This window comes from Zonotrichia leucophrys, chromosome 3 (genome assembly GCF_028769735.1).
Source record: "Zonotrichia leucophrys gambelii isolate GWCS_2022_RI chromosome 3, RI_Zleu_2.0, whole genome shotgun sequence".
Classification (NCBI taxonomy): Eukaryota; Metazoa; Chordata; class Aves; order Passeriformes; family Passerellidae; genus Zonotrichia; species Zonotrichia leucophrys.
Window position 1 is genome coordinate 99,648,596 of NC_088172.1, and position 14,332 is coordinate 99,662,927.

Sequence of the window (14,332 nt, forward strand, 5' to 3'; positions counted from 1 at the left end):
GCAGCCCACAGATTTGCGTGCCAAAGTCAGACCATAAGGGCTCACCATGAAGAAAAGAAGGATGCAGATTTATAGTTGCCTGAAACCCCCTAAATCTGATCTCCCTCTGAGCCTTGGCCATGGTTCTGCCCAAACACCAGGGCTCTACTGAAGTCAAGGGTGTTTGTTCATGGAAAGAACAATGTGGGACTAGACCAAGAGACTGCAACTTCCACAAACACACCAGAGTGTCTGGTGCACACCAAGAAAACTGGAAAACACTGGAAAACAACACTCAGAGAAAGCATCTTTCTCCCCCACGTGGCTGCAGCAGCAAGGGCAAACAAACAGGTAAATATGTTGTACACAAACAGGCACCTGATTCAACACAACAAATAGTACAAAAGGGTTTGAACACTCCCTTTATTCCAGTTACAACACAAATTAAACTCTCTACAGCTGGTCTTTTAAAAGACACCATTAAACCAGTGGTGGGCAGAGAGCAAGCAGGCTCTGCACCCACCAGGCCAGGCTCAGAGCAGCACAAGTGCAGGGGCCCTGCTGCCCACAGACAGCCCAGCCACCCAGCCAGAGCCACCACTACCAATCCTAACTCTGCTTCTCTCAGTTCTTGGCACTTCCCCTAAAAAAGGCAGTGGCGCTGAAGTGGTTAGTTGGGTTTTTTTTTCCTGATTCACATTGCATCTATGAAGTGAATATGTGTATATTAATGAATAAATATAAATACATACATATACCTAAAACTGTCATTTGCTTTATAAGAAGTTCACCCATGTGTGCTAGATAAAAGCTGGGCTGAGCTGGCTATTTAGCTTGTGACAATCTCATTCAACACAGAGATTAAAATATCTATTCTCTATTAAAACCTATTTCTACCTAAGGACCCTTTTGCCCATACAGCACTATATTGACTTCTGTGAAAGCTCAACGCTGGGTGAAACATTTCTATTGGGAGGTCCAGCCAAATGTGAAGGTGCTCAAATAAAGCAGAAGAAACTGCAAATGAAAATTCCCACTCCACTCTTTCATGCACTTTCTGCATTACAGTACCCCATAAAAATAAAGAAGTTGTACCACCTAAAATAGCTGGAGGAAGAGAATTTGAGAAGACTGAGTATTAGCCTTGCACTGTTTGCTACCCCCAGCCTCAGCCCCAAAAATGTATTTTACCATTCACTTCCACAAAGAACAGGCATTCCCAAAGTAAAGTGCTGCAAACTTTGCCAAAGTTTGTTAAAAATAAATACTTTCTCTTCTGAACCATACTAATCTATTAAAAAATACAAAGGAGATGTTCCAGCTGCAAAATCAGGACACACACTTAGCAGCACACAAACCGTCCCACTTGTTCACCTTTTGGGAATAAGGCATGAAACTGGTGAAATAATTCCATGTCCTGGAAAAGGAACCACCATACAGATGAACTGTACACAGCCTTGGATGATTATTTTTTACCTTGTGTACTGATTTTCCAGGAAACATCCTTTGTTTCCATGCCCTCTTCTCGTTCTAAATTCCCTTCCAGTAAAACATTAGGCTCTATACATAACCTCAAATGCCCACACAAGTCCTTTTCTTCTATTTCTGAGCCTGAGAAACAAAGTTCTTAGTCTGGAATGGATTAAATGGAAACTCAGTCCAGGCAAATACCTTACAGGAAGCTGTTGGAAAAGAAAAAGCTGCCTGGACTGAAGTTGCTCTTGACAGAACATTTATTTCCTAATTTCAAGTTACATTTTCAAATTCACAGACTTTCAAGTCCCATGCTTGATGCAATTCTGTACCAATTAAGTTAAGAATACAAATACAGCATGACATTGCAAGGAACTGATGGAAAAACACAACAAATTTGCTTTGTCTTGCAGCAACATCTCCCAGCATTAAGACTGATACTTACTTGCAAAAAGGAGGTTTTAATAACAACTTTTAAAAAAGAAGCTGCAGCAGTGGAACAAGTGCAGGAATCAACTGTACATTGTACACATTTTCTAATTCTTCTCATCACTTTTAAGTGTGGGAAGTGACTCATGAATTATTTTCAAAGCATCATATTGACTGGCAATAGCACAGTACCAGTCCTAACTTGAGACAGTTAGGACCTGTGAGCTAACACAAGGCAAGTGCAATTAGAAAGGGTTCAAAGCTGAAAGCCATGGAGAGACGACATTGCTGAAGAAATGATGTAAAAAATCCCCCTCTATAGACAGAATCATTCTTTGTTTTACACTTGTCAGATGTGGGGCTTGATTAAGAGTCCTTGCAGCTCTTGAGTGCCATGAACTTTCAATTACTGATGGTGTGACACAGGATGACTTCTGCTCTACCTACAGAGGCAGCAGATTATTCTCTCTGCTTGAGAAGAGCCACAAATATTTTAAAGAACTTACCAGAGATGGAGAAATGAAGAAAGGCTCTGATCTACATCCTGCCCTGAAGCAAATGATCGTTCTCTGTCTAACATTAGACACATATAATCCTGTATCCAGGTAAGAGAAACATACCTGCCAACATCTCTTGGATTTGTCATGTGTTTTCTAGAAACAGCTCCTTCATTATGTGTTCATTTATAAAAATGGTTATATTTTATAAAAATACACACAATACAGTACTGGTTTTTTCTCATTACACCAAATATATTTCTTACTGAGAGGCTTCTCAGATTGTGTCTAATATGAGCTTTACAATAAATCAAAGTGCAGACTTTACAGTCAAGCGCAACATAAAAATACCATTTCCTTCCAAAGTGAGGCAAAATGAGTATCCAAAGACCAGAGATTAGGTTCCTAAACTCGTGCAACTGCATGTTGAGCTCTATTTTCCAGTCTTATTTTTGTTTTCTTTGCACTTTTCAGCATCAGAATATCCCAATTTCAGCATCTACTTCCTGTTTTCTGCACAAACTCCAAGTAGTAACAATAATCATTTTAGACAGCAGTTCTGTGCTAATGCCTGAGTTTTATGCTGGAACAAATTTATCTGTTTTTATCATAACATCTCATCTTTCTTACAGTGCTAATTAGCATCTTCTGAATCACATCTGTGTCATTGTGGATGTGCTTAGAAAACAATACAGAACACATAAAGACACAAAAGATGCTCAAGGTAACTTGAAGCAAGCAGTACAGAACCTCCTTATGAGCAAAGTATTAATTAATCTCCAGCTCATCACAGATTTCAGTAACTTCCAAGTGATTACTTCCTACATGAGGTTTCATGGAAATGAACACATTTTCTTTTTCCATTTTTCAACTTAAAAGCTTCGTTTTTATGCAAGAAGTTCTGTTTCAGTGAGACTACTTAATTTGGAGAGAACAGGAAAGAGCACTTGGCATGGGAAGAAATTTGAGCAGTACACATTATTGAATTGCTACAGGAAAACAGGCTGTGAAGAAATAGGCAAAGATGGGAGGAGAAAAAAGGAATTGAACTCCAGTTCACTGAGAAGGGAATTTCTCTTTCCATACCCACAAACAGCACAAATCATGTAAAATTTGCACCTTCATATGGGTCATAAAAATTATCATCATCACTGTGAGGCCAACCTGGCATTAGGCACTGCACCTCCTCCTCCTCTACTCAATGCTTGCTATGCTGCTTGAATTTCATTAAAAACAGCAGAGCATTTTTACTCCGTTCCCATTGTTACACTGATCCTGATAGGACATAGGTCACTGATTACACATTAAAATTGCACTTGTTTTTCTCTCACTTATTTGCAGCCTCTGCAGCAGTCAGTCACTCTCACATGTCCTTTTGTACTTACCATTGGGAGGTCTTTGAGAATCTGTATGCCATCTCCTGGACCCATATGTGCTATGTGGTTAAAATTAGTTGGGTTAGAAATTAACTTATTTCTCATTTCTGGATCACGTAGCATCTCCCTGGAAGAGAAGATACTTTGTTTAGGTATTTCCTTTGAGGTCAGAATGGGCATTTATAAAACACAAACAGCTTTGATAATCAGCTATTTTCAAATGGAAATTACCCAGTCTTTTCCAACCTAAAAAACTCCAGGAGTCTATGACTACCTAACCATGTTAACAGTGATAAATCCCTGCTGTCAGTACTGGTGTGGAGAAGGTTCCAGCTTGAAGCGAGGGCAAGGGGCCAGGATAAAAGAATGCTGTTTGCAGCTTAACAGCCCAAGCCCAGTAGTTACTAACATTCACAGAATGAGCTGATAAAAAGCTCTGTAAGATGAGTAAAAGCCAAACTTGCTTGGGATATATTACAAAGTGGAGATGAAAATGAAGTCTAAAATATGAAAATATAATTAAAGTAATACTGCAGTACCTTTCTCAGCCTGTGGTCAGAATTAAAAGCTCTTCAAAATGGCAAGGATGCATTTCAGAACTCAGAACAAATAAAATTTTAAAGAGACCAAATGTCAATCAACTCAGAAAAGGCAAGAACAAGAAATGGAATTTTATCTCCACTGCATACAGTTGTTACTTTCCTTAGAACCAAAACGAAAGACAAACTGGGAGCCAACCAATGGTGCAAGATGCTGGAAATTAGAAAGGTGAAATACTCAACTCTTGGAGTGTGGCTTAGCATAGCAGCAGGTCACAGGAAATGGTCAATAACATCCTCTGCAAACACTGCCCGTAGTGCAGGCCTGGTTTTGTTGCCATTTAGGAAAGTATTTGTAACCTGCTAAACACTCCCATTAGAAATACACCCTGCAGTCCTGTGTCCCCGGAAGAGGTGAGTTTTTGTGAGCTTTATAGAAACTCTATGCAGTTAAATCTACAAATCAAAGACAAAGATGTCCTGGAATACTGCTGAGAGGAAAGTCTCCTTCAGAAAGAAAAGCAGAACCAGAGTCTGAGAGTAATTGATCCATATGCATAGTTAACAAAGTAATCTCCTTTTGCAAAGTGTTTATTGGAGAGCTTTATATACACACAGGGTATGTGCACACCTATGCACCTGTATACAGTAACTGGAGGCATGCATTCCAAATTACAACTGCTTCACGCAATTCATCTGAACTAACTGTGCATCCAGAGCAAATCCATATCCGAGCCAGTATTGACACAAGTTAAACACTGAGATTAACAGGGCAGAGAAGAGACAGAACACCTGAATGGCCACTCCAGAAAGCCACAGAATGAGTGCAGCACGACCCTGGCACCAGTCAGTGTCCATCAGGGCCTACAGGCACGGACAGAGGACAAGCACAGGTGGAATACAGACCTCCTCTGCTGCATCCTCTCCTCCTCGGGCACGCGGAAGGAGTAGCGCCGCTTGTTGTTGATGTTCCGCACCATCTGCTTCCGGCTGTTGTCTGACGTCTCAGGCACCACCAGCTCGTCCCCCTCTGAAACCAGCACAAAAATGGAGATGCAGCTCCTCAGCTACTAATGGAATTTGAGTTTCAACACTTTACCTCTGCTCTGCTAGCGCTGGACACCACCCCTTTCCCACCAAACCTGAACAAACCTTCTCTGGTTTATGGGCTTCCTTGGCCACCATCCACTACTCTGTTATGCAGCAACAGACTTAACCCTTCTTCACACACAAGCTGCCACACCTGTGTTCTCAAAACACCACTGATGTGTTCTTTGAAATAAACATTTTGGTGGGCAGGAAGAGAATCTGAGTCTTGTCTTAAAATTCCCACTGAAAATCACTAGAACAGTCTTGTTCTGCCGACTGTCTGAAAACTGAATGCAAGATTCTCTTTCATTCCCTGCTCCAAAGAGAACACTGCTTTTGAAATGTTTGGACATCAATGTATTTTGATGCAACTGTAGGAAAAGGGAAGATTTTTTCCATGTGTGTACACGTGGCCAACGGATCTTTATTAAAGACATGAAAAGGAAAACAGTGATTATCACACAACAGCTGTGTGACTTTGAATGAACATTGCAACCGTTCTGTCTTGTTTTCTATTTATGGAGACTAAAGTGACACTTAATAAGCTCACTGACAAAACAGTTTTGTATGGAACTCAAATCTCTTCTTTCCTTAAGATCAGCTCTAATGCGCAGTCTTTATTAGACTTGAAAATTCTCTAGACATACTTCCAGCATATTTCTCCTCTCCACCACTGCCATTCCTTTTGTACTAATTTGCTGGCAATTGAAATAAGCACTGAGACAGTGCCAGCAGCAGTACATTTTCCTAGAGTGTTTCTTTCCACTGCTTTCAGAAAGTTGTTAACAAAAATTTATAGCTTTTGGTTGTTGAAACAGAGCATGTCCCCTCTCCACCTAAGAGGTTAAGCAAAAGTTTTAGGAAATTACTCAGGACCATGCTTATGAAAGGGCTCTAAAAAGTAAAAAAAAAAAGTCAGAAAGACTTGTAATAAAAACAGATTTTTGAAGCTAAAATTGTGGCACACAATCATAGCTGGCCCTAAAAATAAGTTACAAATACATTGTATTACTTTAAAATGCTTGGGAAACATTTGTTAAATAAAGTATTAAGGGTTAAATATAGTATTGAAGGTTAAATATAGTATTGATTTTAATCTGGTGCTGCCAAAATGACTACTGAAGTTTTTAATTGTGCAGGCTTTTTCAGGCAGTGCTCTGGCAGGTGATCCCACATTTGGAGGGAGCATCCAGTCATTCTAGTTTCTAGTTCCAGTCTTCATTCAAGTCTTTATTGAATATTCAAAAGGCAAAAGAAGTTCAGAGAAGAGACAGCATTGCAAACACTGTGAAATCCATAAGCTTTAGCTTTTTCCCAAGTTAACAAGCCCACAGACATTTAAGAGATTCCTTTATGCAATGCACAGATGCAGACAAATGTTCTCTCTAAACAAAAATGTGGATGATGAAAATTGGCTTCTCTTCACTTACCTGCCATTTTGTTTTTGAAATATATTAATCTGACTGTCTCCAGGCCTAAAAGGTTTAGTGATCCTTCTGTATTCAAGGGTCGTACCTGAAACAAGGAAAAACAGTCCTTGTAACACTCTCAAGAGTAACAATTCCAAGTCATTAAAGCCACAAAGAAGAGTTCAAAATAATTTTAAACTTTTTTTTTTTGAAAATGAGTACAGAGAGGGCTGCTTTAAATTCCACTTCAAGATACAGGCTTAACATCATTCCTCCCAGCATTTAAATGAATAGTTGTGTTACAAGTCTACTTCATATATGAACTCAATTTTCCCATTAGATGTACAAAGCAACAAGCTGAGCTTTTACTTTGTGTTAGCACCATGTCACAATAATGCTCTGCAGCTTGATAAGAGCACACACAGACTGCTAAAACCTACTGGTATTTGTGATTTCCAGCATAAAAGTGAAAGAGGCATTCCACACTCTGTAAATTGTGATAGAAACAGACTCTTCATAATAAATGGCTATTTTTGAGACTCCTAAGTGTAGCAATTTTGTTTGCTGAAAGTAGTTTCCATTAAAAGGGAAGTCTTGAGCCAAATATTAATCAAAGTATTAAATCACATTCTACTGTGTAGGGGAAAAAAATGCTCCAACTGCTTAATAACTCAAAGTTTGGACACCAGAAAGAACTTCCCCATAAAAGTCCAGATTGGTCTCTCTTCAAAATGGTTAATAGCTGAGCACTTTGATCTTTGCATTTGTATCCTCACAGCACCGCCAGAATACCCTGGTTTGCATCTGGCACATGGGAAATTGATATTCAGAGACTGAATGACCAACACAAGACCACAGGGGCAATGACCTGCAGCTCTGTCTCATTGGAATGCCAGTAAAGGAATTGTGTTGACCCTGACACAAAGCTGAAGTCAGTCTAAACCACAAGGAAAAAAATTGACTTTTCTCTTTTCTTTCCAAAATACAGCTGAGCAAACACCTTCTAAATACCAAGGAAGTGTCAAGTTTTCAGAAACATCTTCCTTTTGATAAGAGATCCAAACTGACATCATCCTGTTGTTGATGTTTCTACTGCTTGAAACAAAATGTTCTAACCCTGTCTGTCTACCATATGTTCAGGAGCAGCAAGAGACAGATTTTTGAAGGCCTGTGTAATTATCTTAACATCCACCATCCTCTGGTAATAATCACAATCAGGCCCAATGAAGCCATATGTAATTAATGCCAATTAATTCCTCTCATTATTACAACAGTATCAGTAAATCCAACAAGACATATGCTCCAGATTGACCACTCATGTGGTAAAACAGTGCAACCACATGAAAAATACATTTTCTATCTTCTATTTCAAAAAAAAAAAAGCATGAGTTTATTTGCAGTAGCTCTTCTTTTAATTCAATTATGTTCCCACAAGCAGTTTTAATGAGCAGTATTGGTTCTGGACATAGTGCTTGGCCCACACTGAAATGGGAAGTTACCTTTTTGAGAGGAATAGTTTGAATCCACTCCATGGAGTTCACGTCGAAGACATCAATTGCATTTTCACTGTACACAGAGAGGTATGGTGCATTGTAACCTGGGAGGGGGGAATGATGAGGCATTGTGTCAACTGCTTTTGGACACAGCCCAAAATAGACAATTTCTTACAGTTTAACCGTATTTATTTAAAAAAATAAAACCAGTGCTCCACAATCCAACAAGAAGCTTTGAAAAATGTGCTTTAACTCAAAAATGACCAAGAAATTTATTCTGAAGGCAAACCAGCACCACCCAAAAACGCACAACCTCCATGACTTTTAACTTTGCTGAAAACCTACTTTCTGAACTGTAAAACACTATGGTTTACTCTGCCAAATCCTGACGTATTTCAAAGGCTTTTTCCTCCTAAAAGCTCCATTTTTAACAAGAGCTCACATATTGTTAATGATGTGGTAGGAAAATGCTCTATTTAATAACTGCCAGTTGAATGATCTGAGCTCTGAGTCTTTGGACTATGCACTAAATGAGCATCACTTGGAACTAAGCACCATGACACAGTCATAAAAGTCATGTTTCCTTAACTCTAATTCTCTTTCCTCATTTTCTGGATTGTAAAGAGAAATCTTCTGCTACTTATCTGGCACATTTCCCCAGGATGAAATTTGTTTCACTGGGACCACTTCTAAAGGAGAATTCAGTATTTCCATGTCGGCAACAAGACTGCCCCAGTCTGCCAAGACTAACAACAGCATCCAAGCTGTGCTTAAATGTAACAGCTTTTGCTATAAAATACACCTCCATTGTGAGCTGGAAATGATCATCATCAAATGACTTCATTTAGGACAAGCCAGAAACTGTCACAAACAACAATGGCAAGTGTAGATGAACTATGTGTGAAAAATACACATTTTTCAATCTATCACATAACCTTCTGTTTTGATTAATTCCTTGTCTGAGTCCACTGTAATAATCAATTGAGTAAAATGGCTTGAAATTGGCAAACACCCTGAAAATGTTGCTCCCTCCATACTCAGAAGGGCCTTCACTCAAGCAAGGTGAAATATTTCTCCTCTTTACAGTATGACTGGACTGCTGCCACAGTGAGGTGAGAAGGCAGACTGTTCTAAAAATCAACACAGAATTGGGCTTTTTCACTACTCTGAGTGCAGATCTGGCTAATCTTTATCTGCATTCAGAAAGACTTTAAAAAGATAAACATTCAGGTTTGGTTTTTTTCCCTTAAAACTGTCACAGAGATAAAGACCCAGCCTTGAAATAACGTGCAATAAATGTTTAACAGACCTTGGTGGAAATGAAAATCTTGAAAAATCACAGTACTTTTCCTTAAGGTTATGAAATATATTTTTTATACCGCCTCCTATGCATTGTATTTTGGAAGGCGAGAGAGAGACAGGAGGGAAACTTAGTGACTTTTTGAAAAGGGAGAGAGGAGATGAAAAAGAAGGTTGTTGACAAAACCTGCTGAGGAAGAAAGAATGAACAAATAAAGAAAGAAAAGACAAAACAGACTAGTAAGTAGGAACAAATGCCATTAGAGAAAAGCAAGTCAAACTACCAGATCCTAGTGACTCTCAGCATGAAGAAAGCTGGAATCAAAGTACAATCACATTCCAAGACTTTAAATAACAACAGGCCAGCATTGGTGGTAGCAAATACATAAAGTTCCAATTAGCCTCTGTTGAACCTGAAATTATGGCTGTTTTAGAGTTAGAAATCCTGACTCATGAATCCTCTTTGTGTTCCAGCAGGTAGATGTCAGCGCCAGAGTTGTTGAAACTAGCATAAATGAGGATTAAACCCTCTTCTCAGAGTCTCTGTGGTCATGATGACCCCGAGATGTGTCAGTCTCTTTTCCCAGCCCAGCAGCCAAAGGAGGAGTCAAAATTCTTCTGTTCTGGTTTTCAAGGTTGTTTATTTGTATTTATTAGCTGTTATCTATAACATTCTTTCTCCAACCCGCCGAGGTCTGTCTGGCAGGTTGGGTTGAGGCACACTGACTGCCTCAGAGGTGGTGCTATCTTTTATACTAAAAACCATGTGTACATGATTTACAATAATTTCCCAACACCCATCACCTATGTTAGACAGTGTGTTCCCTACTCTAAACCAATCCAAACGTGCCAATATCACCCAGAAAATGGAGGCTAAGAAGAAAAAGAAAGAAGGACAAGGCACGCCCAAATCCCTCTATCTTGGCTTCTGAACCCCCACTCTAAAACCTCAAAATTCTACTTTTCTATATTGTAACAAACTAACTATCATTCTAGTTAAACTTTCATGGCTTGTGAATCCTCATATAAGCTTGGTAATTGTTTTTTCCAAGGGTTAAATCAAAGGCACGGGTGTTTTTGACTCTGTGCCAAGGTCTCTGAGCCCTCTCTCAGGGTCTCGAGTCCTTCAGGGCAGCCAGAGGAATTCCTGGGGTCTGATACCTCAAGCTAGATTGAAAATGGTGATGGGGGCTGAGAACATTCATTAATCTGTCAGGTAATTAGCCCAGAACTCCACCTCCCGTGGATATCAACACAAGCAGAGATCACTTCAGACACACAGACACACACACAGAGCACAACTCACAGCAAGAAGATGGAGTTGCGGGCCACATCAACTCTTGCTGCCTGGATCTTCGGCCCTGGCAGTCGACGTAAACCCCGACGCTGCTAAAACACAGCAGGTATTCTTTAGTTGAGATCTCGACTGCACAGATGGCATCAGTTGGCTGCTGTGAGATAAATGAGAGCGTGTGGTCGTCCGGGTGGAGCAGGCTGTACGCGCCGCCCTCCCCATGGAGGGGGTACTTGAGGAAACCTGACTGGTAGCCTACACAGAGACGGTCGCTGAAGATGGACATCCACTGGACGTTCCCCTGCACCTGGATCTCCTTGATCTTTTTGTGGCGTGTCTTGCTCTGATTGAGTTCGTAACAGAGCACCTGCCTCTTCATGGCCACACACAGGCAGGTGAGGGCCCCGTGGCGCACGTGCCCAGACACGATGGCCTGGCAGCCTTTGGTCTCTGCCAGCTTATAGAAGTCAGTCTCCCTTCCATCCAGGGCGGCCATGGGGAAGAGCCGCACGTGGCGGTTCCGTCCTGAGATTACGGCGATGAGCTGCTCGCTCGGGATGAGCTCGATCTGATGGACCTTCTTATTGTCACCAACACGGATAATCTCTGAAAGAAAAATCAAAACAAGCCCCCTGTCACAGACATGTTTTATGAAAAATCCTTTTGTAAGTGTCTTTTCTCCTGAGAAGCTGAGAGGCCTCAGGAACAAAATGTAAACAATGATTATCTGCTGCTGTGGAATGCAATAGGTGCATTTGTGATTGGTCTCATGTGGTTGTTTTTAATTAATGGCCAATCACAGTCCAGCTGTCTCTGGTCAGTCACAAGATTTTATCATCATTCCTTTTCTTTCTTTTCTAGCCTTCTGATGTCTCCTTTCTCTTTTCTTTTAGTATAGTCTTAATATATAATTTTCTTTTAATATAATATATATATATCATAAAACAATAAAACAGCCTAGTGATGCATAGAGCCAAGATTCTCATCTCTTCACTTGTCCTGGGACCCTTGTGAACACCACCACAGCCTCCCACAAAATCAAGTAAGTAATGGTGACGTGTGAATTGATTATAACATGTATTTGTAAAGATGAACTAGGAAAGAAACCCAAATGTGGACGCCATGGGACAGGGAGAGAGAAACGGGAAGCGTTTGTCACAGCAGCTTGTGAGAATTTTTAGGGAGTCGTAAGGATGTGGTAACTTGTTAAGTATAAGCAATCTGCAGGTAGTGTGTTTCTACTCCATCTTTCTGTTCTTCTCAAGAACAGCGTATGAGGAAGGTGTTTTTGTTAGTTAGCCAATCAAATAGAATCTATAGTATCACTCTATAAAACCACGTGGTTCTCTTGAATAAAGCCTTCTTTGCTCTTTCTACAATCCTGCCTCCTGACTGTTCCTGTGTCATCCGTGGTGCAAGAGTGACACCCAAGAAATCCCCTTTATTGCTTCCCTGCAGTATTAAAAAGTACAGAACCAAACCTAGTGTTTTAATAACACCAGATGTGCAAATTCTGGATGAACCTTTGGTTCTTCCTCATCAGAAATGGGAGGAGCAGATCTGATGCATTAACAACAAGTGTATTATTTCAGCATTCATTTCAAAACCAGTTTATAGCAAAAAAACACTGAATCAAGAAAAAGCCTCAGAGCTGAAGCATACAATTAAACATGACATTTGTTGAATTAACTTGGGCAATCTGTTAGCACATGTTGCAGTACTGCACAGAAGTTTTCACTTCCAGTACCAAGAAGGGGTTTACACAAAGGATTAAGCCATGATCCTTGCTGAGGTGCACAGCAGGAAATTCAAATGAGGGATGTTTCTGCTGAGTATACAAAGGAAGTGTTGCACTGTGAGAGTAATTTGCAACAGGCAGTCCAGAGAGATCAGGGAACCTGTGTCCTTCGGGATTTTCAACACACAACTGGATAAAGCCCTGAGCAACCTGGTCTGAAATCAGTATTGAGACAGCTGGGGGAAAAATGGGGGAAAAAACTTCAACTGTATTCCAAAACCTTGATATTGGAAAGGACACCCAAACCAGAGAGCACACAGAACACCTTTTGGTCTCTCATGGAGCTGTCCAGCTGATAATGTAGTAAATAATGAAAAATGAAACCAGAAGATAGTGAATAAGAAAAAAATGATTTAGTATTAGGGAAATTATTACCAGTTCCTAGTTTCTTACCATCTTTGGTGACATGCACAACAAACAACCCTTCTTCATTCCCCAGAGCTATTCTTTCATGGTCTATCACATCAAGGGAAAAAAAAAAAGGTTATTTTTCTTTGGAAGTACTTTATGAATCACATAAACAATAGTTATAATTCTCATTAACAAAGACAGTTTTTATAATATATTGAAATAATTGTTTATAAATCCAAAGCTAATATATTAATGTATTTAAAAAAACTGGCAACCTCCTAATCCTTCAAATTTCTCAAAAAATAAGTATTTTCCCATTTCTCCTGTTAGTTAAAATAACACCTAGGAACATAATTTTTAATAAATTGTTCCGAGAACTTAAGTCTAGCACCAGCTTTGAAGTAACTATATTATTATATTGAAATAATTTATATAATGAGAGTTTAACATATTTTATGCAGTACTATTTGAAATTACTAAATTCAACCTCTGATCTTACATCTTCTCTCTGGTCCCACCAGTAGATTTTTGAAGTGAGTGATTTACACCTACTCTATAGTGCTAATTTTGCCCATTTAGGGAATTATGTTTACAGAGTAACAAAAGAGGAATGTTCAATTCTCAGTCAAAATTATTCATAATTATGAATATTGGTGAATAATTACGAATATGGGTGAATAGAGGGAATACTCTTAAAAGATCTGACAAAAGTGCTGGGTACTAACTTGCACTTTTCTCTTAGGCCCACATGGGATAAAACCACCACCTATTACTCTCTATTCAGTTGATAACCATCTAACACTTTTTTTTCCTAAAAAATCATGCTTTTACCATACCCATTTTTCTTAGAGCTTACTTCTAAATAACTTCATACCTATGATTGCTGCTGACTGTGTTGTTTTGATGAGGGGCAAGGTGCTGTCATAAGCTTCTTTGGGGACATAGACTGAGCGGTCTTTGAGTTTGTTCTTCTTCAAGATCCTATGCAACTCGTTCAGCACGCCCACCCACTTGCTTTTTTCATTCTCACCATCTGCTAGAATCAGGATTGAACACTTGTTACTGGATGCAGAGAGCTGGGAGGCTGTAACCTGCAAAAAAAAAAAATCAAAACATATAAGTGATAAATAATTTCCTCATGATCGTTTTTACAAGGGAATCAGATGCCTGTAAATACCCTTTTAATTAGCTGTCTGAATTAAGGAAGTAAAAATTTCTCTTCAGTTAATAGAAAACACTCTTAACTTAATCAAGAACCCACAGCAGAAAACCAGACATGAATATTTTAAAGAACAGAGAAAATGTT

At 39.5% G+C, this 14,332-nt stretch overlaps 1 protein-coding gene across 12 annotated transcripts in view; it reads right to left on the reverse strand.

The window, feature by feature from the left end:
* The window catches only part of CDC42BPA (CDC42 binding protein kinase alpha), a 183,774-nt gene that overhangs the window by 14,722 nt on the left and 154,720 nt on the right, over window positions 1-14,332 (reverse strand). For all 12 annotated transcript variants that reach the window (XM_064709519.1, XM_064709512.1, XM_064709516.1 and 9 more), the window contains 7 exons: window positions 13,901-14,117; window positions 13,069-13,131; window positions 10,890-11,483; window positions 8,291-8,388; window positions 6,813-6,897; window positions 5,200-5,323; window positions 3,764-3,881 (listed from right to left, as the gene is read on the reverse strand). In XM_064709519.1, the coding sequence (XP_064565589.1) occupies window positions 3,764-3,881; window positions 5,200-5,323; window positions 6,813-6,897; window positions 8,291-8,388; window positions 10,890-11,483; window positions 13,069-13,131; window positions 13,901-14,117 (1,299 nt within the window). The remainder of the gene's footprint in view (window positions 1-3,763; window positions 3,882-5,199; window positions 5,324-6,812; window positions 6,898-8,290; window positions 8,389-10,889; window positions 11,484-13,068; window positions 13,132-13,900; window positions 14,118-14,332) is intronic.